Source organism: Borostomias antarcticus (assembly GCF_949987555.1).
Source record: "Borostomias antarcticus genome assembly, chromosome: 10".
Taxonomy (NCBI): domain Eukaryota; kingdom Metazoa; phylum Chordata; class Actinopteri; order Stomiiformes; family Stomiidae; genus Borostomias; species Borostomias antarcticus.
This window is the reverse complement of record NC_140243.1, coordinates 5514423-5537883: the sequence shown is the minus strand read 5'-3', so window position 1 is coordinate 5537883 and position 23461 is coordinate 5514423. Positions and strand designations below refer to the sequence as shown.

At 48.5% G+C, this 23461-nt stretch overlaps 1 protein-coding gene across 1 annotated transcript in view; it reads left to right on the top strand.

Moving 5' to 3' along the window:
- The first annotated feature begins 1558 nt into the window (after nt 1–1558).
- col24a1 (collagen type XXIV alpha 1 chain) overlaps nt 1559–23461 on the top strand; it is an 81937-nt gene continuing 60034 nt past the window's right edge. Inside the window, exons 1-5 of the mRNA XM_084443902.1 lie at nt 1559–1720; nt 7985–8055; nt 12090–13444; nt 16596–16649; nt 18773–18826. Of these exons, the coding sequence (XP_084300028.1) occupies nt 1665–1720; nt 7985–8055; nt 12090–13444; nt 16596–16649; nt 18773–18826 (1590 nt within the window). The 5' untranslated portion in view covers nt 1559–1664. The remainder of the gene's footprint in view (nt 1721–7984; nt 8056–12089; nt 13445–16595; nt 16650–18772; nt 18827–23461) is intronic.

Below are 23461 nucleotides of genomic sequence, written 5' to 3'. Positions count from 1 at the left end.
TCGACGGACCCAACAGGCCTTCATGCCATGATGACAACAATACCATGGTGATGAATTCTATCATTACTAATCCCAACATGTCTGTGCCTGGTAGAATGGCTGGTGCAGAGCCACTTATACCAGAAGTTTTGTTATCGTTCTTTCAAGTGCTTGGCTGAGGAGCCCAACATGCTCCACCTGAGACTCCAGACAGGAACTGCTCTGTCTCCAGCGCATCACGTTCCCCTAAACACCAAACCATATGGACTTCCTGGGAGGCTGAGGATGCTGAGGAACTCACAGAGCTCTGTTTGTTCTAGGTTAAAGGGTCAACCTGCAGGAATGGTGGAAGTGGGTTAAAGCCTTGTTTGTTTGGTATATCTGTGGCCATGATAACACAACAAAACAACAATGTTATTTTCAGGGAGGGAGCATCAAGAACGTTCCTACATAGCATGCAGTACAGGGAGGAGGCAGACAGAAGCTTTGATGGTATTATCCAGGCTTATCATTGATGTATATAGACTTTAAATTGATCTACTGTTTATTAGGTTTCAGATTTAAAAAACACTTTATTTGAAGGGGTGTGCATAAGATTGACATAACGGTCATGACCTAAGGGGCACACACAAACATATTTCCGTTCCTGTCATATCATGGTTATGACAGTGGCATGACAATGTCATGTCAGCCTTAACACACACTGTGATCCACCAGAGAAACAACTGCAATGTATTTTTTAACCTTGAATTTACTTATTCTGTTCTTTCTCCATGCAGGCTTGATTTAACAGTGTTAACAACATGTCCTGGGCCCTGATGTGCACAAACCCAGAGGATGTTCATCAGACGATTTAAGAGGAGTTTCGGCTGCCACTGTCATTGACGTGGATGGATCCATTATCTAATCCAGCAGGTTAGGGTTTGTGTGGCTGGTGTCCAGATTCCAGAGCCAGTGTGTAGATCCACTGAAACTGGCCCTCACGCTTTATCTGGGTACTTGCCATCGGGAATGGATCAATTTGGAGTGTCATCCTTCTAAACATGCTCACGCGCGCGCGCAATAAGCACGAGCAATTAAAAATGATTAGCGCTTAATGCCTTGCTGATCAATTACAGTATGTGAATGAAGGCACTGACGAGCTCAAGCGAAAAACTGCATCCGATCTGTGATGTCACAAGCCAGTAATTGGGTGAAATCTAACACCAGCTGGTACTTGGGAAGAATACGGCTCCACTTGCATCAGTGCAAGTCAAGGCACATGCAGAAACTACCGCCTGGAGGTAAAGCACGACGCTGGGTCTCTCTGTCTATTGAAGACCCCTTATACGAAGACATCAAACTCTGAACCTTCATATGCGCACTGTAAATACAAAAGTAAACGTTTTAACTGGTTGGCGCACTACTCTCCACACTTTTATTTCAACACCATTGGCGCGCGCCTCTTTGGTTGGTCGAGAGAAAATAATCACTGCGCTCCGGAGCCGCCGAGGAGTTGGGGGAGAAGTTTGGAGAGTGGGAGACCTCTGCTTTGGACTCTATACCATGAGGAAATTCTGAGGTGGCAGTCCTCATTCTGGTACGCTTCCTTTGGCTGTAACCAAGGGCTAGCTCATGAACCGGTATCCTCTTGCGTGGAATTCTGTTTTCACTTAGAACTCTGCTGCCTGGACAAATGCATACAAATGCATTTAGGAGCCCAACGGACAAGGAGTGGACACGTTTCTCCCACAGCAATAACGTGAGTAAACGCACTTAAATAAAGCATGATTTATAAACTGAACCAACTTTTTCAGTCCATATGCGCGTTAAGTGTGATATTGCAAAGATGCGTTTACGAGCACGTCGGTCTGGATAGTGTAGTGTAGACCTATAGCCAGGTGAGTATTGGTGCATGTGGTCTTGTTGGCATCTTCCTGTCGGACTGGAGCATCAGAGAATTAGCACATTCTGCTTGGGAATGAGATTAAATTTGGCCAGTTAATATGCTGGTATTGGCTCAATGTTGGTGGGTGCACTAGGTGACCAAGATGCGCATTTTGGCGTTGACCTCTCCATAGTCATGCTGTGCGCACTTCAATGACTAAGGATCTCGTCAGCATAGTGCTGACGGCGGCACGAATTCACGAATAAATAGCATTTCCTCTCCTCCTCCCTTTTGCTGATGTCTTTCCTCATTCCATCTATCTCTATTTAGTAACACAGTGGTTCAATAACAACTTTGTAGGCTAGATGCTATTTTGAATGGAAACACACTTGTGGGGAGGGGAGTAGGATTATGTAGAAAGTCAACGAATTGGCCGCCCAACATCCATTGGCAGTCATTATTGAAGGGCAGGCAGCCGGACAACTAGCCTACATCATGTGACCGTAGCCTAACCCATTCAAAGCCAGCAACAATGTGTCAATATTGAATTGTAATGTTTTATGTCATCTCTGGTCTGATCATGTGCGGTTGAAAATATTGGTCTCTATAGAGTTGTTGCATGAACATCCCACATGTTCCTCCTCATGGGATATTTACACATAAGCATGCAGATTTTGCTGTGCTGTTACCTTTGGCCAGGACTGCAGAGCTGAAATCTACATGTTTTGGAAGGCGGCTTAACAGAGGAAAAAGGTTCCTTTCGGGACCATTGCCAAGCTCTCTTTTTGTGGATCCCTTCCAGACATTCACAGAAGTTATACACAGTGTTTGTATTTGACATGAATACCGATTCTTCTCTAAAAGGATGGAGCCATACGTTTATCCTTGCCCTTAAGCAGACCTATACCTAGTTTATACAACAGCAGAGTAAGGTAAATGTGAAAATGACTGAACTGATATGAATTAATTCAGTGTATATGCATCACTGGTTAAGTAACATGCTCTTAGATGGGTTCCTGAGAGTTAAACAATCACCCACTGTTGTGTGTGTTGCTACTCTGAAGCCGGCAGTGGAGTGTATGACTGGAAACACTACCACTCACATAAACTTGACAGAGGGCCTGAACACTAGACAGTTAGTTGCTGCCTCTCTGGTGGGCTACTGGTGGCAGTAGGCCAGAATAGAACCAATTCTGACCTGTCCCCAGTCTCCTGCAATAACACAGTGTCACTTAGAATTAAATAGTTTGAATGGAGAGAGTTTGAATGGACTTGAATGGAGTGAGATCAAATTACTTTTTTTTCCCTGTGTTTTTATGGGTCAAGATTTTGAGAGCCACACACACTTGTGGTTTAGGATACAAACCGAAAACAACAAGCTCTTCTCCCCATGTAGGTAGCACTAAACCTGTCAGTAACAAGTCAATTAATGGTCAATTAGCACTGACACTATTATGAAATCATTCTCGGCTTAATTACCCGATAGTGCAGAGAAACTACCATGGAACACAATGGGGCCAGTAGGACACAATTTGAACAGTTTGAATAGTTTCCTCTATGTGCCTGCTACAGTCTCTCTTCATAGATGAGTAATTACATACTGTAGTAGTGTAATGACCATTGATGATGCAAAGTGTGTCCCTGTTCAGTGTCCCTGCGGTGGAGTCTGCTTGGGGGTTTTAGTCTGTCTGTGTGAGTGAGTGTGTTTAGCCCTCCCAACATCTGCAGGTTCCCCCGCGACAGGAAAAGGGCAAACCAATAAAGGCCGGTGGAAGTTTACTCACAGCTCTTTGTCTGCTCGCCGTCTTGTGGACTAAGTCAATCTTTACTTTGGTCTGCAATGACCTCTTGACTTTGTGAACCAATCTGAGTGGTTGTGGAGCAGAGGCCAGGACAGTTGACAAGCTCCAGCGCTGCCCCTGCGTTGGAGCAACGCAGATCTGGCTTGGCCTTTGAGAGCCAAGTTGCACTTGGAAAGTGGTAATGGCCATTTGGATCAATGGAGAGAGGCTTTATCAGTTAAATGCTTCTATAATGAAGTCATAGTCTGGATACAGGAGGGAGGGCTGAACAGCTGCCAGTAGGAACAGATATTGGCCTGAGATCAATAGCATGTTCATGTTCAAGAATTGTGGTTCAAATTCAGGGGGAACATGTAGAGACAGAGCATAATTACACGGAGCTCATGCGTTTTCATTCACAGAAATGAATGAAACGTTCTGTAGGTTATTGCTAATAAACATATTCTGATGCACATATGCTGTGATTTATCCTCACCTTAGGCAGTGTGCTACTGTGCTATTTAAGTCTCTGCCCTGGTTCACTGGTCTAACGGTGGCTTGCTCACCATCTCCTGGATCTTTTGGCAGACTGACAACCAGCTTACTTTTGTAACTCAGCAATACTTATTAGAGCCCTGAGTCACCATGTTAGTCTGTTACCACTTATAGAACTCCGTTCCACAGTAACAGAAATGTCTAGAGGAGGCAAGATGTTAGTCAAACCATTTCAGGCGAGGTGTCAACAAAGCACAATTGTGTTTTTTAAAGGATATAGAATACATATGTTTTTGGCACATGTTTTTGGCACATTTGTTCAAAGGCCATTGGATTGGCCTGCTTACACAAGAGATGAGCATAGAGGATCTCTTGCTTCAGTTTTATCAGAAACTATGGAGCTGATCCTGGAATAAATCACACTTTCCATTGAGATTCTACATTGCAGAGGCTTTTTTAGTGTATTTCTAGACTTTGCACGGATGATCTCTGGTTAATTGATTCAGTAATCGGCCTGCCAATTAGCCATGTAAACTATGCACTGTAAATGTCGGCACTTACAAAAATCACACCCTGGCAATTGTCAGTGATGAAGTTAGGAAAATTGCACTCCTTTCCTTATGAGGATTGTCAACAAGGCTTAAGTGGATTTGGCGTTGTTTGCCAAGTGAAATGAGCCCTACTGCCTTAGTACAATCCTGCTAAGACTTTCCTTTTATTCAATGAAGTATTGTTACAAATCCCAGCTAATTTTAGTGGAAAACAAAACAGGATTTCTATCCCTGGACAGACTCATCACAGCCGAGAGTTTTAAAGGCCTGATTATTTCTAGTCTTGACATGGCACTCACTCCTCATATAGTGGCGTTTCCCTCTGTCAACAGAGCAGTGTTTGGGGAGCTTTGTCTTGCTTTCGGCAGCCGTTCCCATAAACCACTGGGCCAGTGGACATGTCTGAGTGTTCTATCAAGGAGACCAGGATTTACTCGCGACTTTACCGTAAGAATATGGAAATACTAAATCAACCCAAACCAATTGGAGGTTCAAACACACTCCACTTGGTTCTTGCCCTCATCAAATGCCGAGTGAACAGAGTGAGCTGGACAAGCAAAGTCCATTATCAGACAATGTGACAAGAGAAGATCTATGGGCCACTGGAAAATTCCCGCCATGCAATATGCTGTTTGATGTCATCGTTAAGCTGTGGATCTTGTGAACCTTTGGGACAGATCTGTTGTTTGTGGCGCCAAAAATAGCCCAAAGGAAGAGGAGGACATGGCTGTCAGAATTAGCATCAGATGGCCCTTGGTGCTTCAAATGTGGATGTAAGAGTTATTTAGTATTTTCCACGTTTTAAACTCAAGCCAAGTTTTAAACTGAACCAGCTACTCTATGGCCTTATAAATGACAGGTTTATCCCCCTCTTCCAACAGATGAATGATTGTATTCATATACTGAATGTTCCCCCCTTTTTTCCCTTTCCTGGTGTGGGGGTGTGTGTCTATATTCCCGGCCGTGGAATGTCACACCGGTATCTCGATGAGGAACAGGTGACAGGGCTCATGTGTTGCTCCCTCTCTCTCCGAGTCCAGAAGGCCACACTGCTCTGGGAAAACAAACATGGCTGCCAGCCAGAGACCCTCTCTCTCTCTCAAACAGGCCCACACAGACAGACACTCCTAAATCCTCATAGTACTACCTCACCTGCATTATATCAGAGTTACGTTAAATCATAAAAGTGAAATCTACTGCTGGGACTATTATGCTGTAAATCCCTTGAAGTTATGAAGATGTAAGCACCATACTGACAGGAGTTTGTTTGGTTTTTGATTGATAGTTCTTCCAAGTATACTGTACTCCAGTCATGGGCTGATGACAAAGTACCATTCTGAACACACTAATTTTGTTGAGGCACAGTCACCATTATCTAACAGCCAAGAGCTTATCTTACTGAACAAGTCATGACAACTCATATGATGCACCATTGACCCTCCTTGATTTGGGCAGAATGTCCTGTGCAGCAGCACTGCGCTTTGTTGCATCTCTCTGCTCATTCATTTGTCACTGTATTACGCAGCTGGTTGTCCCAACATACTGTACTGCTGTGTGCTAAGTGAATGATGTATAGCCTGTTACAAGACAGTAGACATTTCAAGTCATGCCAATTCATATAATGCAGCACCCCTCTTTGACAGTCTGATTGATTTAGTCAGAGAATGAACTGTGCCGAAGTGCTACTAAGTGCTTCAATGCCTCTATCTACTCTTCCTGTTGTCAGTGTATTATGTAACAGTTCGTGAGTGTGTGTGATATATATTAGAAGACACTTCCCAGCTTACCTTCCAGCCCAGTGTCAGTAGTAGCCTACAAATGTAATATTTTAAATACTACAGCTGTGATCCTAGGTCAAGATTGAAGTTACTCTGTACAGTACAAGGGAAACGCCACTCTCAGCTTACCACAAGAGTTAATTTGTCATAGCTGTTGCGTGACACTATACATTGCTAATCATACTTGTATGATGTATGAAGGTCAGCCATGAGGGAATGTGTGGGGTCACCAGTAGTGACTGTGAGTATGGTGGGCAGCGCCACCTAGCGGCAGGGTCAGAGTGGGGTGGTCATTTGACAGTTGTCAGTCTGTCATCTTCCTCTCATCACCGACAGGACGGTCTCTCTCTCTTGAAAAGGTTAATCTGCAATCTCTTAGCCTTGTTAATTAATTCTTGTTAATTTCAGGGTCGCCCCCTTCTAAGTCGTTAACGCTGATTAGGTTATGATCATTTGCTTGTGGGACGAATACACGGTAGGGGTCAGGGGTCATGAGGCTGCAGTATATCGGTCATTCTATCAGCTTTTTCCCATTTGAAAATGGTCTGAAGAACTTTAGAGTGTTGATCTGAACTTTAGAGTAATGATCTGAAGAACAGAGTGGTGTGTGCTTGCTAGTAGATAAATCATCTTATCTTTATCTGAGCTACTTTTGGCAGACAGTGTGTCTGGGAGGAAGGAGAAATGGAAACTGACAGCAAAATTGTCCCCTGACTGACTTCAACCTACGCATTTCCAGACATAAAGATGTCAAATATGGTTGCCGCCTCCATACACATGCAAAATATACAGCACTTCAGACTGCCCTCTCCCACAGGACTGTCAGGGCCTGGTTCACTGTCTGTCTCTGTGATTTGTACTCCGGTCTCCCAGAGGAATGTGAGCCTGGGGGCTTTGTACACACGGGTGCGTGGGTTTCTCAAGGTATATAATCACCCTTCAGCTTGGAGCACAGCCCCTTGACTGCCCTAACAACACCACAAACAAAACACAGCGGTGAGACACAACATGACCGATTCACTCTATATAGGACATGAGCCTTCTGAAGCGCCCGTGTTCCACCGCTTGCTAAGTGGCCCGTCTCTGTCACTATAATGGGGCGCCTGACGAGCTGATACTATGTTTGAAGGTTGCCTTCTCGCCATTTGTCAGGAGTAATGTCGGGCTGACTGCCGATAATGCCAGGGTTCGATGCTCTTGATCTTGAATGGTACTTTTTCTCTCGCTGGCCGCCGAAGAGGAGGCCATCGGGACGCAGTCCTGAGTGAATCACTTAGAGTACAGCCGGTCATTTAGCGAAGGTCTGAATCTTCATGCGTTGCGAGGTCAGGTGGACACTGCTACCCAGCGGTCACGGGCCATGGCACCACTGTGAGGTTTCTCATCGGTTAACAACCTGTTACTTTAACATGAGTATTTTCATGCTGTCAAATGTATGTATTAATTTGCAGCATCATCATGATGGTGACATCTGCCATACTGTACTTATTTCCCGATACACGTTGTCTAATTTGGAACTGTTTGTCTTTCTAGGAGAACCCTCCTCCTGCTCATGTCAATATGTGCAGCAGTGCTGTCTGCAGAAGAAGACTACCAAGCACAAGGTAAACAGTCCTCCATTTGTCGCCAACCTAGCTCTCATACAGTACATATGCCCCAGACAATTTACAATGGATGAATAGCAAGACATTATCTTAGTTGTCAACAACAACAACATCAACAACGACATTTTCCCAAACATTGTTAAAGCGTGAGGCTCTTGTTATTTGTCTGTTTCTGTATGTACGCTACAGACCGTTGGTCATGGCTAGTGCTTTAGCAGGAGGCCAGCGGGGAGAGGAGCAGGACAGCTGCACGCCGGAGCTCCTCCTCCCATTCTTTTTATAAACCCTCTCCCTGCAGGCCTGCTCTTGCTCCGCTGGTCTCAGAATGCAGGTAGAGACAGCCCAAATAGCCTCCCTCTCCTCCTCCTCTCTCTCTCTCTCTCTCTCTCTCTCTCTCTCTCTCTCTCTCTCTCTTCTCTTCTCTTCTCTCACCATACTCTTCTCTGGCTCAGGACAGGATCGCCAAACATGACACACACACACACACACACACACAAACACACACACACACACACTACTGGGATGTGTACATGCTAAGGAGAGCACTCTGGACAAGTACACTAATCATTCAAACTTAAGAGGAAGGGGGCACATTTCAGAAAAATGCTTAGCATGCTTGTTTTGGCAGCTGCTCCTTAACTGATGGGATGTAGTGGCTGAGGTGATATCCATCTGTACAGTAAGAAAGCGGGTCAGAAGTGAGGCTTGGTCAAAGATATCTATCAGCCCCTTCTGCATGTCTGTGGGGAGCCAACACGTTGAATCAGTGTCATTTTTATGTAGCTGTTGGCGGTGTTGTCTACTATAGGGTCACATTGATACGATCACTCAATACGAATACAATGGTGGAAGACTTTGCATCTGCCTGACAAGAAAACACCAGAACCTCATTGAGTCTAGAGAAATCGTTTGCACAGACGCTACTGAACATCTGCCAGAAACATGCCACAATACACAAACACGGATTAACTGAATCCATGGCTTATCCCTATCCCATTGTTTTTGTGTGGCATTTACAACCATCCAAATATGAGCATGTTGTTGTTATTGTTGTTGTTGTTGTTGCATACACATACTGTTATCCAACTGGCTTCTGGCACAGGTTCACCTCAGAACAAACTTGCGCGGGTCACCCCTGGGATCGTATCTTGAGCCATCCCGTCCACCTCGTATCTATCACTAGGCGCCAGTCCGCGCAGGGTCGATCCATCACACGCGGGGGTAGGAGGAATGCGGACCGAGGGCTGGAGCTGCTTGTCTTCGCATATGAGACAGGTTAATTGGAATCCAGGTTGACGTTACCCCAGGGGTAGAATGTCAAGGGCATCTCCGTACGCGCTCAGATCCACTGCAGATACTCCTCGGGCGATGGGAGCCCAGAGAAACCTCGTGAAAACAGGCACGTTCTCTCCCCCGAGGGCCCGCCGGAGTGGACGCAGCAGCAGTGCAGTGGTGGCCTCCTGGCTGGGTTCAATTCCAGCACGTGGTATTCACCTAGAGCTATACTATAAAACCTGGCGCCCCCCGTGCCCCCCCTCCCCACCAACACACAAACACACACACACACTCGGCAGACAGCCCCAACCTCCCAACACCATACCCAGCCATAGAGGGTTTAGGTGGGCAGGGGGGGTTGTTGAAATGATTATTAGTCTGTAGTCGTTAGTTGTATAATGTTTGTTGGTTTGATGGTGACTTTGACAATGAAAACCATTGCTAGATTATGAACCCATTGTGTCATGTAATCACTTGGCATGTGGCCCTGATTGTATCCTCCTGCATGTTTATATGAGTTTATCAGTGTCACACAGTTCCTATACAAGTCCAGTTGTAAAGTTAAAGGTTCAACACAGTGATCCGCAGTGTCTTGCTTTTGAATCCTCCCTTTCATTATAGAGCACTGGGAAGTGCTTAATGCTTCCGCATAAGTGTTTCCATATGAAAATGTCTGAGGTTCTAAGGTAGGTAACTCAAAGGTACCATCTGGTAGCTCGTCCCCACATTTCTGCTGTCAACATTTATACCGAGGCTTTCTAAATAAGTTATTGGCTGTTTGATTTGACCTACGACCGAGGTGAAAGGTTCACAGGGTCATACATGCACGCTTGTCTATAATAGCTGTGGTACAGCTTTGATGTATGTTTTTTTTTTTTTTTTTTTTGCAGCCTGCGTTCTTGGCTGTTATTTAATGGTGGGGAGAGTGCCGTGCCCTCGGACAGAAAATCGTTTTCAACCTCTTTGTTTTTCTTCTCTCTTACAACCATGTTGAACCTGAGACAACAACAGCCCCACAGAAGCCCTGCCCTTCACAAGACCACTGGTTGAGTTAGTGCCTTGAGTTCCCCTCCTGTTCTATCAGATCAATAAACCAGCCTTTTGTGAGTCACATCCCTGAGCGAGGGGACAAGCTTGTTTCAAAGGAAGCGAACGTCTCTGGATTAGCAATGAAAATACCTTCCACTGCTGCTGCTGCTCCTCCCATCATCTCCCCACTGACATTCACACTGGCTTTAAGAGCTCTCCTGTTTCCTGGATTCCTCCACACAGCTACTGGCTCGCTCTGCCTGTCTGAGCCTCTCTCTCTCTCTCTCTTTCTCTCTCTCTCTCTCTCTCTCTCTCTTTCTTACTCTCTCTCTCTCTCTCTCTCACACACACACTCGCTCTCTCTCCCTCTCTCCCACACATTCACTGTCAGAACCATTAATTCAGTTGACCCTGTTACGGTTCCTTTAAGATTTGGTGTGCGTGAAAGTGCCTTTGTTTTCAGTTGTCATACTGTATCATGAACACTTTCCTGCAAAGATATTGTTCGGTGTGGACATGTAACATTGCGTTTCTTCCAGCCCAGTTCTTCCCGTCCGTCCAGAACTTGTCCCATGCTGACAGATTTCCCCCGTCCTTTTCCTGTCCTCCTCCTTTTCTGCTTACTCGTCCACACTGTCTTTAACTCCCCTCCACAATTTAAAAACCTGAACGCCGTTCACCTGCTGTACTTCAGTGTCAACAGCTCTGACATATAATTTGAGGAATCACCTGGGAGTGAAGGAAAATCGTGACTCAGCTGTTTTTGAAAGCAGATACCATGAATCTCTGATGGCAGATTGATTCAAACAGGCTGTGGTGCGGGTTCCTGTATTACAGTCCTACTGTACCATCCCTCTGTAGTCGCCTGCTCTCATCTGGACCCCAGCTGCCCCAGTGGCTCTCTGGCGGGAATTATGGGAGATCTGTGATGTCAGCGCAGAAGAGCCTTGAGTAGCCCTTGCACAACCTTGTCTGCTCCTCCTCCTGCCATCTCCACGGCCCCCGTCCTCTTTCTTCACGGTTTCTTTGAAATAATTTACTTCCCTTCCTTTCTCCTCTTTTTGTTAATTTGTACAGTATGTCCTCAGTGACGATAACCCTCTTGTTCCTAATGCCGGGCTCACACTACAGGATATTTAAAATCGTAAATAATTTCGAAATCGGGTTACATCACGCACATAAGGAGAATCTTAACAGATATTCTTCCTGCGCATCTCAAACAAGCACACACAGCAAGATTTGAAAATAACAGCTCATCACACACTACAGGATCTTATCGTGCCCGAGGGAGCAATGAACCACTGGTCTCGCCGTCTCACTTGTAAAGTCGGGACGTAATAATCTTAAATATCAAACATGTTTGATATTATCGGGGCCGCCCCGATGGGTCTGCCAGCCGATCGGGAGGTGTAGGATTGGATCTGTAAACCCCTCACATTACAAGATAATCTGGGCCGATCATCGGCCCCGACCAACGTTCCAGACCAGATTTCTCCTCTGATTGCCGGGAGGGGTGAATCGGGGATAAATCGGCCCAAAAATCCTGTAGTCTGAGCCCGGCTTAAGGTCCTGTGTGTGACAGTGTTTATGTGTATGTATACAGTACGTGTGTGTGTGTGTGTCTGTGTGTGTGTGTAAGTTTGTATGTACAGTATGTGTGTGTGTTTGCGCGCGCATGTGTGTGTGTGTCTGTGCAGCTGTCTCACAGTTCTCTCCTCTCTGGCCCTCAGGTGTCGACATCCTCCATCGGCTGGGCCTCACCGGGAGCAGAGAGACCCCTCACTCCGGGACGAGCTCCCCCTCCTCCCTCCCTCCCGCCTCCCCACCCCCAGGAGTCGGGGCCACCCTTGACCCGGACACCGTCATCGAGGCCCCGGCGGGGGCCGTGTTCCCACCGGAGTTCGGCGAGGAGTTCTCCATCGTGGTGAGCCTGAGCTCCTGGCAAGCGAACAATGCTTTCCTCTTCAGCGTCAGGGACGACAGGGGCAGGCTGCAGTTCGGCCTCCAGCTGCTGCCCCGGAGGGTGGTGGTGTACACGGCCGAGAAGGCTTCCGTCTACTTCGCCCACGACCTCCACGACGGGCGCCGGCATGCCTTCGCCGTGGGCGTGCGCCCGCGCTCCGTGACGTTCCACGCAGACTGCGGGGCGGCGCCCCAGCGCGAGCAGACCCTCAGCAGGCCGCAGACGCTGGGCTCCGGAGGCCTGCTGGCCGTAGGAAGGATGAACTCGAAAGCCGCCCAGTTCCAGGGCCGCATATGCCAGCTGGACATCTACCCCTCTGCCCAGGCTGCCGGCCGCTACTGTGACTACCTTAAAAAACAGTGCCGGCTGGCGGACACCTTCCGATCGCCCCCACCGACTCTCGCCTCGGATGTTTGGGAAAACCTGGCCTCCCTCTCTGGCCCCTCTTTGGAGTCTCACACGGTGCCCCCCTCCCTGGCAGCCCCGCCCCAAACCCACCAGACCCCCGCCACGGCAAGAGCTACCCCCGGCCTTGCCTTCGAGGGTCCCTCTCCGCAGTATTCTGGCCTGGGTCCCTCAGAACAGCCTCACCTGGAGCCCAGGAGCCCCCACAGCTCCCTGCTGGAGCACCTCACACACGCCTCCGCCCACACCCCCACCCTAAGCCCTGACAGCCCCGCCTCAGGCACCCTCGGCGGGCTGGCTGCTCTGGGCATCACACGCAGGAGTACCGCCCCCCCAGCAGGGGGCGGTAGGCAACCCGACCCTCAGTCTGAGAACAACACGGAGGTGGAGAGGAGCCACGGCACGCCACAGGCCACCGACCCTTCCCCGGGCCTGATCTCTCCCGTCAGGCAGAGCCGCTTGAAGGAGGGCCTGAGGAACAGCTCCAGGGACTCTCAGCCCCAGCCCCATCCCACAGTTCAGCTCCCGGAGACCCAGCTGAAAACCACCGGCACCACCTTGTACCGGGAGAACCAGGTGGACACCTCCGAGGAGCACGGCCAGGACCGGACCTACGACGTGGACATGGGAGGCTACGACTACGGATACGAGGAACCAGACTACTTCTACAACTACGACGACGCTCTCCCTGGCCCCAAAGGAGAACCAGGTCCTCCGGTAAGTGTGCGTTTATGACTGATCATAAAATCACAGATATGAGAATGCTACAGTAGCGGCAAGCTTCGCAGCGGAAACGTGCATTAGCAGATAGGAACATTACAGCGAAAAGCAATTACTGCTAATTTTTGGCCATTGTGCTTCGAGTGCTTTCGTGCATAACATTACCTTCTGTCACTCACGGATTATGAAAGAAATTATTTTGGCAGAGCGCTGTATTGATTTAGAGGCGAGGTGATGGCGACGTGTTGAAGTGCTTTTTTTTTCATGTATCAACAGGTGGTTAAAATAACACGCCATCCCCTCTTTTGAAATACTGCCAGTGACTTGAGCTCTTGTCTGAAATTTGAGGGGGAAACGCATACAGTATCTACAGCCTAGCGACAGCACCATCAAACAATGACGTCAGCCAGATGTAGTTTTACTTCTCTGAAGAATTGAGAACAACACGGCCGCTCTGTCATCTCAGCGGTCTTGATCGGGTTGCTTGTGTTTCCACCAGGGTGGGTGATATGCCAGGTCCTTCCATCCATCCCACCTGATACCGCAGAACGTGTGTGGTGCTGTTGACATGACGTGCGAATCTATCACTGTTTCCATAGCATACCTCAGCTGTGAGGTACTCTCTAGCTCCTACACCCTTTTGAGGAGATGATCTTCATCATTAGTATTTTTATCGGTTTTAGTCGTGCTGGGAAACACATTATCAGCTGCTGTATGTATGTATGTATGCTGTATGTATGTAGCTGCTGTCTTAGACAGCTCTGACTGGATCATTTGGCTCCAGGGTCAGTTCTAGGTCAGTGAGTCTGTGCATGGTATCAGTCATCACCTGTTGAGCTCCGAGCTCCAGTTTGAGATTCTACTGTATCTCACCCCGCAGAGAAGCATTTCATAATACACATATTTTTACTGTGTAATTGCACTGGTTCATCTCTTATGAATGAGTGAATCTGATACTGAATGATTCAACCTGTGGTCATTGTGTCTGTTAGGCTGAATTCTTTACACCTTGATGTTGGGAACTTATTGGTCAACTTTTGTTGGAATAAGCTGCCCATGCAGTAGGGTAACACTTTTGAATTAAATAGCTATAAGCAGTTGTGATGGACAAAGAGTGAGCCAAAGTTAACTTGTTACAATAGTTATACTGTAAATATTAACAATCATCATTGATTTCATATCGAGATTGATTAGAGCGTATTCTGCAAGTGTACCCAAGCTATGCATCACAGGAGGGGAGATAGTTCAATCATGACCATGAATCCTCTATTGACATACCTCTCACTGGAAACATTACTGCTACTTACTGTACACACACATAGCTGGAAGGAGCCCCATTGTGGATACTGCAATCTTATTTTTATGACTTTGATGTCCTCTGTTGGCTCTGTTGTGATGGCGGAGGCGGTAGTGTGTTCACTGTTTCCACCAGGCGTTGTGTAGGAGGGAGGCTCGGGAGCACACAGCTGGTCCTGAGACCCTCAGACAGTCACAGAGAGGGATCGAATGAGCAGGACTTCCCCCATGATGACCGCCTCAGATGTCCCTGCTCGCGCACACACACACACACACACACACACACACACACACACGCACAGATTGTTTCCTCATGGTCATAGTATCCAACCTCTGAAGAGTGGACATGAGAGTGGGTGAGCAGCACAGAGCAGCAAGCCAGCCAGAGGTATTGTTCAACCAAGCTTGATGCTTCCCATTCTTCCTATACACAGTCTCAGATAATATCCAGGCGTATACGATTTATAGCTATACCGTTTTTAGCTATATCTCTTTGTTTTATGTGTTGTAAGCACTTTGAATGGGCTTGCTGCTGAAATGTGCTATATAAATAAATTTCCCTTGCCTTGCCATTGTATTACACGGGCATCGATCACGAGGGCGTCCCACACTAACATACATGGACGTACTCAAGAGAGGAGCAGAAAGTGCAGGAGAGCTGGCCAGATGTATGGAGGATGGGGGTGACTGGAAGCGCTGATGCAGGACTCGTCCGAGGATGAACCTAGAGAGAGAGACTGATTGACAACTTCAAGACTAATCCTCTTTAGATTATAGCACAGGGATAAACTAAAGGCAGCATAAGTTAGGTATCCCCGGGCGATCCACTGGGCAGCCCTCTTCCTATAAGACTATAAGGCTCTGTTTGTTTGGTTTGGAGCAGCGCGTTGCGATGCCTATACAGCATACGCGATAACTGCGAAAGGATTTTGAACGGCCTCCAATTTCCAATCATACTTCACAGGGAACAGGTCGCTGGCTGAATTCATCCTGCACCGGTGGTGATCAGCATTGACATGCTTATGCATCACCGAGGAATCATCCCAGGAAAAATAGCAGCCCTGGGATCTCATTAATCATCCGTGTGTATTGGACAAGAGTAGTGGTGAAGCCACAAATCTGTGTTTTTAGCCACAGGCGGTGTTGAAGCTCGATTGTGTGTTATGACTCTAACAGAAGAACACAGTGTGGGACCCCCCCCCCCCCCCCCCCCCGCCCCCTCCCCGGTCCATGACTCTTATCCGCCCGTCTTTCCAAATCAACTGCCGTCGTCAATTGTGGGACGACTGCGCCATCTGTTAAAGGAAAAAACTGCTTGTTAATTATTTCAACTGATGCTGTAAGCCCCAGCAGATACATGTTTCACGCATTGAATTTCCATTGATCTTAACAAGACATTCGTTTCATCTCGGGAATGTGTGTGGAGCGGGGTTTTTTATTTCACCCTCTTCCTGTACATCTTGGGTCCAGCGGAACATGACGCGGAACCGTTCCATGTGTTCCCCGCTGCATTGTCTTTCCATTACAAAGGGATTATGGTAATCCAGAACTGACCAGACAGCGTGTGGCGTCAGGCAGGCCCACCTAGAGGACGTAACCCGATCCTCCCTCCCAGAGACGTCTTGCTAGCGCTTCTCGGAGCCGTTGGCTCGTCTCGTTCAACTTAGCTCTAACCATAGAATCGGCTCGACGTTTCTCTCACACATAGGCTTATACGTGTTTTTGAACATGTTTTTTTGCTTGTCAATAACACATTCTCTCTCTTCCTCCCTCTCTCTGCCTCTGTCTGTCTCTCTGTCTCTCTTCCTCCCTCTCTCTGTCTCTGTCTCTCTCCCTCTCTCTCTCTCTCTAGGGTCCCCCGGGTCCTCCAGGTCTTCCTGGTCCTGCAGGAAAGAGAGGTCCCCGGGTGAGTAAACCACATGGTAGCAATCCTGTCATGTCAGATCAAGCGGTGTCACTCTGATGTCATGATTGTGCCTCAGGCAAATGTCAACCCCCCCGCCGCCCCCCCCTCCCCCCTCCCCAGAAATCTCAGCAAGACCTTTTTTGTAAGGTGCTGTGTTCCCTGAACTTGTCGAGAGAGGTCACAACGGCTTTTGAAAAGGTCTCTGAAAGGAACAGGAAGGTCAGGTTTGTTGGTCTTTTGGGGCGTGTGGGGACGGAGCATTGACATTGACCTGCTACTGTCTGCAGTCTCTGGACAACTCATCATCCACGTCTTACTACAGCCCAGTCCTCGCCTCATTAGTAGTCCCATCCAGACGGCGGCCGTATGCGGCGGGGCATAGCTGAGCTCAGCCCGGTGATCCAGGGGGGTCATGGGTCATGCGCTGCTGACGGACATGACTGTGCTTTATGTGATTCCATTAAAAAGACCAGGGATAAGTAGCAGTGGCCCCTGGGAATGGGAGGGTTCTCAGAGTGTTTGCATGCAACGTTTACTTCCCTGGCCTCTGGAGTATCAAGGTAGAGGAAGCAGCTCCAGATGTCTCTGCTTGGACCGTACTCAGGCCTGACAACACACAGTCATAAGCTCTCAGGGCATCCATTTGCAGAGAAGTATGCTTAAAGCTGGCACCTGTGTGTGTGTGTGTGTGTGTGTGTGTGAGCGTGTGTGTGTGTGTGTGTGTTTCACAGAGAATCAGTCATCTGTAAAATTGTTGTCTGTGATATCTGCCTTTAACATCACCCCACTCAGCAGCACAATGTCTCAGGCAGAGAGAGACCGCTGCAGCAAACTGCATGAGGTTGTCTACACAAGATAACCACTGAGAAGGGCTTCATGTCACGTTGTCCAGCAAGATGACCGTAGAGAACACACAGGCTGAGGCATCATTATGTGGTGGAACATGAGGGTCATAATGTGTGGTTGTGTGTATGGGCACACACACACACACACACACACACACACACACACACACACACACACACACACACACACCTCTGCTGTAGTCCCACGCTCTCTCCCCCTCCACCCCACCAGACACATACACACACACACCCATGCTCACACACACTCTCGCATTGTCTCACAGAGCTCCTGTCCCCAGGTGGGAGGACTTTTCTCTCTCTGATCCGTAAAACCATCTGCTCCTGCTGAGGGAGAGAGAGAGAGCAGAGAAAGAGAGAGGGGTGGGGAGAGGGGGTTAGATGCAGAGGGGAAGAGAGACCATATGATTAAGGTTCTCATGCAGGAGGGGTTACTTACAGTACAGTACAGTAACAAGGACAGCCTGGAGTTTTTCCTTTCTGCCATAAAAAACACATGGCCTCACCCACAGCAAACACCAGCAGTAGAGCAATGGAAAGCAGAGCGTGGGGGGGCTGGCGTCCCGGGGTCATTCTGGGCTGGGAGAACAGGAAGGGTAGCAGAACCACCGCGAGTGTCATAGGACAGGACCCGTAAACGTAGCTTGTGTGACTCCCGCTTTCTCATTTGGTCCGGTACCTCATCATCACTGACAAACACGGTGACTGATTACTCTGAAATGAGAGAGAGCAGAGACTGACCTCGTGACTTAAAGTGTGACGGGGGTGTTTCAGAGAGAGCAGCCAATCCGTGGAACAGCAGGGATGCAGATGTTTGTGTGTGTGTGTGTGTGTGTGTGCGTGTGTGTGTGTGTGTGTGTGTGTGTGTGTGTGTGTGTGTAGGTGTGTGTGTTTGTGTGTGCTACGGTATGTGCAGATGCGAGTGCGTGTGCTTTTGTCTGAGTGTGTGTGTGGTTTTGTCTGAGTGTGTGTGTGTGGTAATATTGCTTTCCTGTGTGATTTAAGGAAAGGGCACAGGTCTGGCACATGAAGAAATATGGGATGTAATATATGTGTAATACATCTTTCTTTTATCTCACTAGCTCACGGTTACTCACTCGTAGATAACGGCAGCTTGAACCTGCGTGCGCGCTCGCCTCTTATCTGCACTTAGGATTTCAGCTGGGAGTTGACATCTGATTCAAGTTGAAATACTCCGCTGCCATTGTGATGTACGGTTGGCTAAGCTGTGTTGCCTCTCTCTGTGTGCATCTGTTTCAGGGTCCTGCTGGTCCACATGGAAACCCTGGGCTGCCTGGTCCCCCTGGACCCAAGGTGAGTGCCCCTGTACTGGGCGAGGGGGGGGGGAAGTACAGACCCTGGATAATGTCTGGGCGGCACAGGGCCAGATGAGGCCCTCAGGGGCCGGACCTGGCCCCCTGACTCTCAGACACAGGCCTGGGATGTTCAATGTCACTCTCGACCCTCACGTTCCTCCGCTCCCAGTGGGGTGTGCTGTTACATTGGATGTGGTCCTGGGGGGAGATGCAGTATCCAACAGAGATAAGCACAGGCCCTGTGTGTGTGACCTACGTCTCAAGGTTTTGATCAGGTGCTCTCAATTGTTGTTAATGTGGCGGAAAGCTGCGGCTGTTGTTTTTTTTTTTTTCTTAATTATTGGGTCGAAAGTAGCCCCTGGACACGAGGGAAGACGTTTGATTGGCTGTTCTGTGCTGAAGGACGAGGGGGGAATGCCCGTGGTGTGATTGAGTAGGCACGAAAGGGGCGGGGGCCGGAAAGGGTGACTATGAGCTGGGAAAAGCACCTGATAATGGAGGTGGGCGCGGATTAATCTGGGCTCCTCAGAGAACGAGATAGCCAAACCCCTCCACAGTCAAAGTTATTGCTCTGATGTCCTGACAGATGGATCGATTTGACCTCAGACTAGTTTAACCACATGTGGCTCGAGCTTACTCTTGTCAGGAATGCAGTTGATCGTTTTGTAACCTTGATAAATTCCTAGTGAACAGATACTGTATGTGTACATGGTGAGTACAGTGAAAGTACAGTACAGTGAAAGTACAGCATACTCTTACTGTACACAATGCATTTGGCGTACTGGACTAAGAGAGAAAGGTACATGTACTGTGCATTACCAAACCCTGCAATTGATTAAAGGGACCTAAAGTGCAGTTTTCTAACTTTGAAATCCTTTTGTCTCCTGACAATTCACCTTATGACATCCAGCCACATGCATTTGAAAAGTTCAGACCATAGCAAATCGTTCTCATCTCAGGGAGCTTTTGTAGGAATTGTTGTGATTCCGAGGCAAGCTCTCAGGAAATCGAGATCTTAACGTTTTTATTTTTTTCTCAGTGGGGCCCACCAGATGGTATGGCCCATAATTCCTGCGATGTATGTGACATGCTATACACTCTTGCAGAAGTCTCGCAGTGACTTAACCCTATAATCTACCTCTTTGTTTTATGGGTGAGTAGAGATGATATGCTATGATTTACCAGACCAGTCATTGGGGTTGGGGTTTCATTAGAGTTCATTTGTGTACATTACAGTAGATCCCGGTTTTAGAGCCCCCTGTCCGACCCTGCTTCAAGTCTGAAGGAGGGCATGACTGTCGACAAGATCAAACTACCCCACTGCCTCAGGTACAGCAATTAAGCTAAAGTGAAACACAGGCAAAAAGAGGAACACACACACAATGTTCTCTCACCGACTTAGACCAAAGAAAACTTACGTCCGGAGGGCCAAGCACCAGCCTGTTAGGATTCATCCGCTCTGGTGTTGAGCGGTAGTCTCATTGGTGGTTAAGGCACCCTGAAGTCAAACCTCTCTGCTCTGTCTCTCTCTCCCCTGCCTGCGGATGTGGGCTGTCTGAGGTGTTTGGCTCCCTGTCTTGCCAGTGCCTGCCCTGGCTCTGCCCTGGCTCTGCCCTACAGGGCCTCAGCACTCATTCACGTTCACTTCCCCCCCGTAACTACCTCTGTGGAGTGAGCATGTTCTCTCCGCAGGCTCGGCTGCTCTGGGAAAGTGGGGATCTGTTCTCCAGGTGTTCCATTGTCTGTTTGTCCTGAATCAGCGTGATTCAGGCCTTGTGGGCTGAGCTCGGAAACGTACAGGCTGCGAAATGCATTAATGTTTTATTGAGCATATGCAAGCAAGTGGTTGCCAATATATGCATGCAGGCACGCGCGCGCACACACACACACTGTGGAGCTGTGTGCATACTGTATGTGAGCAGACATGAAGGCGGGGGGGGGGGAGGGCTTCCTTCCCCATATACACATTAAGAGATGTGCTTACTGCTCATCCACGCACTCACACACACACGTCAGGAGATGAGACCTGAGCGCGGGGCAGCGCCGGGGTAGGAGGAGGGAGGGGGGTTGGCGGCGGACTGACAGTGTTCTGACATCACAGCTACGCGCCAGTGCGAACAAGCCTCGTCAGAGGAGAGGCATCTCTCAATTTAAGAGCCATTTAAGAGCCATTTAAGAGCGGCACACTCAGACGCTCCCTCGCCCAACAGCGCTTCACTTCGAAAGACGTCCACGTCTGTCTCTCTCGCCCCGGTCTGAAGCCGCGCGGCCTGACTCGCTCTGTGTCCTCAACCCGCGCCGCGGTTTCGTTCTGTGTGATCTCCAGGTCCGCGCACCTGCGTCCCAGATTCCCCGGCAGCGCTGCTCTCCCCGCGCGTCGGACGTTCCGTGCTGTCAGCTTGGCCTGGCGTGGGAATGTCACGTAACGTCCTGGTGATGTCATCGAGAGAGGGAGCTCGTCGGATCGCTCGATGTGCTTGATTTATTTCGCTGTCTTATCTCTCCCAGTATCTCTATACAGTGTGTAGCTGAGGCGCTGTAGCACGTACCCACATCGTCCCTTATCATACAGACATGTTGGAACAGATGGGAGTTTTACAGGGGTGCCGGACGATAGGGAAAGTAGCTTCACTGGGCTCAGCAGCAGTTTTAACACCCTATCCTTCACACCTAAACTCCTCGTCTTCCAAACGCCCACCCCCCCCCACCCCCTCCAGCCGACGTGGTCCTTCTGCCTCGCGGAGCTGCTAGCTTCCCAGGCGCCCAGGCCGTGAGTGAGCGGGACCCCCCGAGGTTTTTTTTTCTTTGTTTGTTTTTTTATGTGGCAGGGGAGGAAGCGGCTCGCTCGTAAAGATGCCTGTAGATGGCTGCTCTGAATTTGAATTTGTGCCAGGTGGTTGTCCCACACGAAGCCCAAACGCTGGTGGTCCTGGGTGGTGAGGAGGAGGGCTGCGCTGTCTGCTGGGCCAGGCCGTTAACCTGCAGTCAAAAGAGGTGTCACACACGCACGCACACACACACACACACACACACACACACACACACACACACACACACACACACATACTCCATACTGTCATTGCCAGGAAGGCTCTAATGTGGGCACGTAAACAAAGGATGAGTTTAATTCCCTCAAGTCGCTCCCCTCTCGCCAATTACACAAGCTATTATTTTTAATGTGAAAATGTGTTGAGATGAAGCTCGAAGCTTGTTGTGTAAGATGAAATATTGTATGCTGCGGGGCATTTGGAGAGATCAGAGTGCTTTGTGCACATAACCTCGCCCCCACATCAATTACTCAGTATTATATTGATGTGAAAGTTGCTGGTGTAACATGAAATATTGGAAGCTTCAGGGCATATTTTGAGGAGATCAGAGTACTCCGTGTGAATAAACAATCTGTTCTTAACAACATGCACAAAGACAGGAATGTCCTGCTGTGTCCTCTGGTTTGACAGACGGAGGGCTGGGAGAGGGATGGATGTGTTCTGGCGTGACCCATGACCCTGCTGGGAAGCCGCGTGAGGCTTCTGGAGGCCTCCTGATTGGTCCTCATGAAATGCTTTCTGCGTTCAATCACTGGCGCTAGCACCACTGCAGCCTATTGATGAGTCATCCTAAGACCCCAGATCCGCTCTGGAGGCGGGCGCGTAGAGAACACTCTTTGTCTCCTTTCGGGTAACCCCCCCCCCAGTCCACTCCTCCCCGCCCCTCGGTAACTTGTGTCTTGAAGACTGTGGTGGCAACAGAGGAATACAAAACAAGCGGACCTGTGTGTGAGCGGTCTCTGGCGATTCTGTAAAAGCCGGTTTTGACGTTTGTTTAAACGCAGCGTGAAATGTTATGACGAGGGGGCTTGTGGGACCTGAGGGTCCCACACTCTGAGGTACAGTATGCCTCACTGACAAGCTTCAAACGGAGAGAGACACGGACTCAGCGGGCTTCACTCCCATTAGCCTCTGTTGTGAAGTAATTCCTCTCTTCCTGCACCCCAAGCTCCTCAGTTCCTGAACGGCCGACAGGTCAAATCCGATGAAATGTGGCTCTCGAAATCCCCTGTGAGAAATACCTGTTCAGAACAGGTAACCAGGGCTGACAGATATTGAGGTATGAGTTTCTTGAATGTCATTCATGGGCACTTAGGTAAATTATTACTTGACCAGACTGGAGGATCCTTACTGTATTAAATGCATATACAGGTACATACATACATACACACATACATACATACATACATACATACATACCGTACATACATACATACCGTACATACACACGCACACACAGACACACACACACACACTCACACACACACACACACACACACACACACACACACACACATATACATACATACCTGCGCAGCATAATTGGACCTTTTAGTAAAAACAGGAAGGCTGTTATATTTTTGGCTCAGACCTGTGAGTTGTGTGTTGTGTGCTCTTAAGTGTTCTCTGTAGCAGCTCTGTGTCTGCACCACTTCCCACACTCGGACAGTTTGACTACAGTTTACTGTCCAATGGGAATACAGTGGGAGTTTACAGTATGTGGCACCGGCTGAGATCATACTTTGTTTAGTTTTTTCAATATTTACATAGCACATTTCATACACAAAGGCAACACAATGCACTTG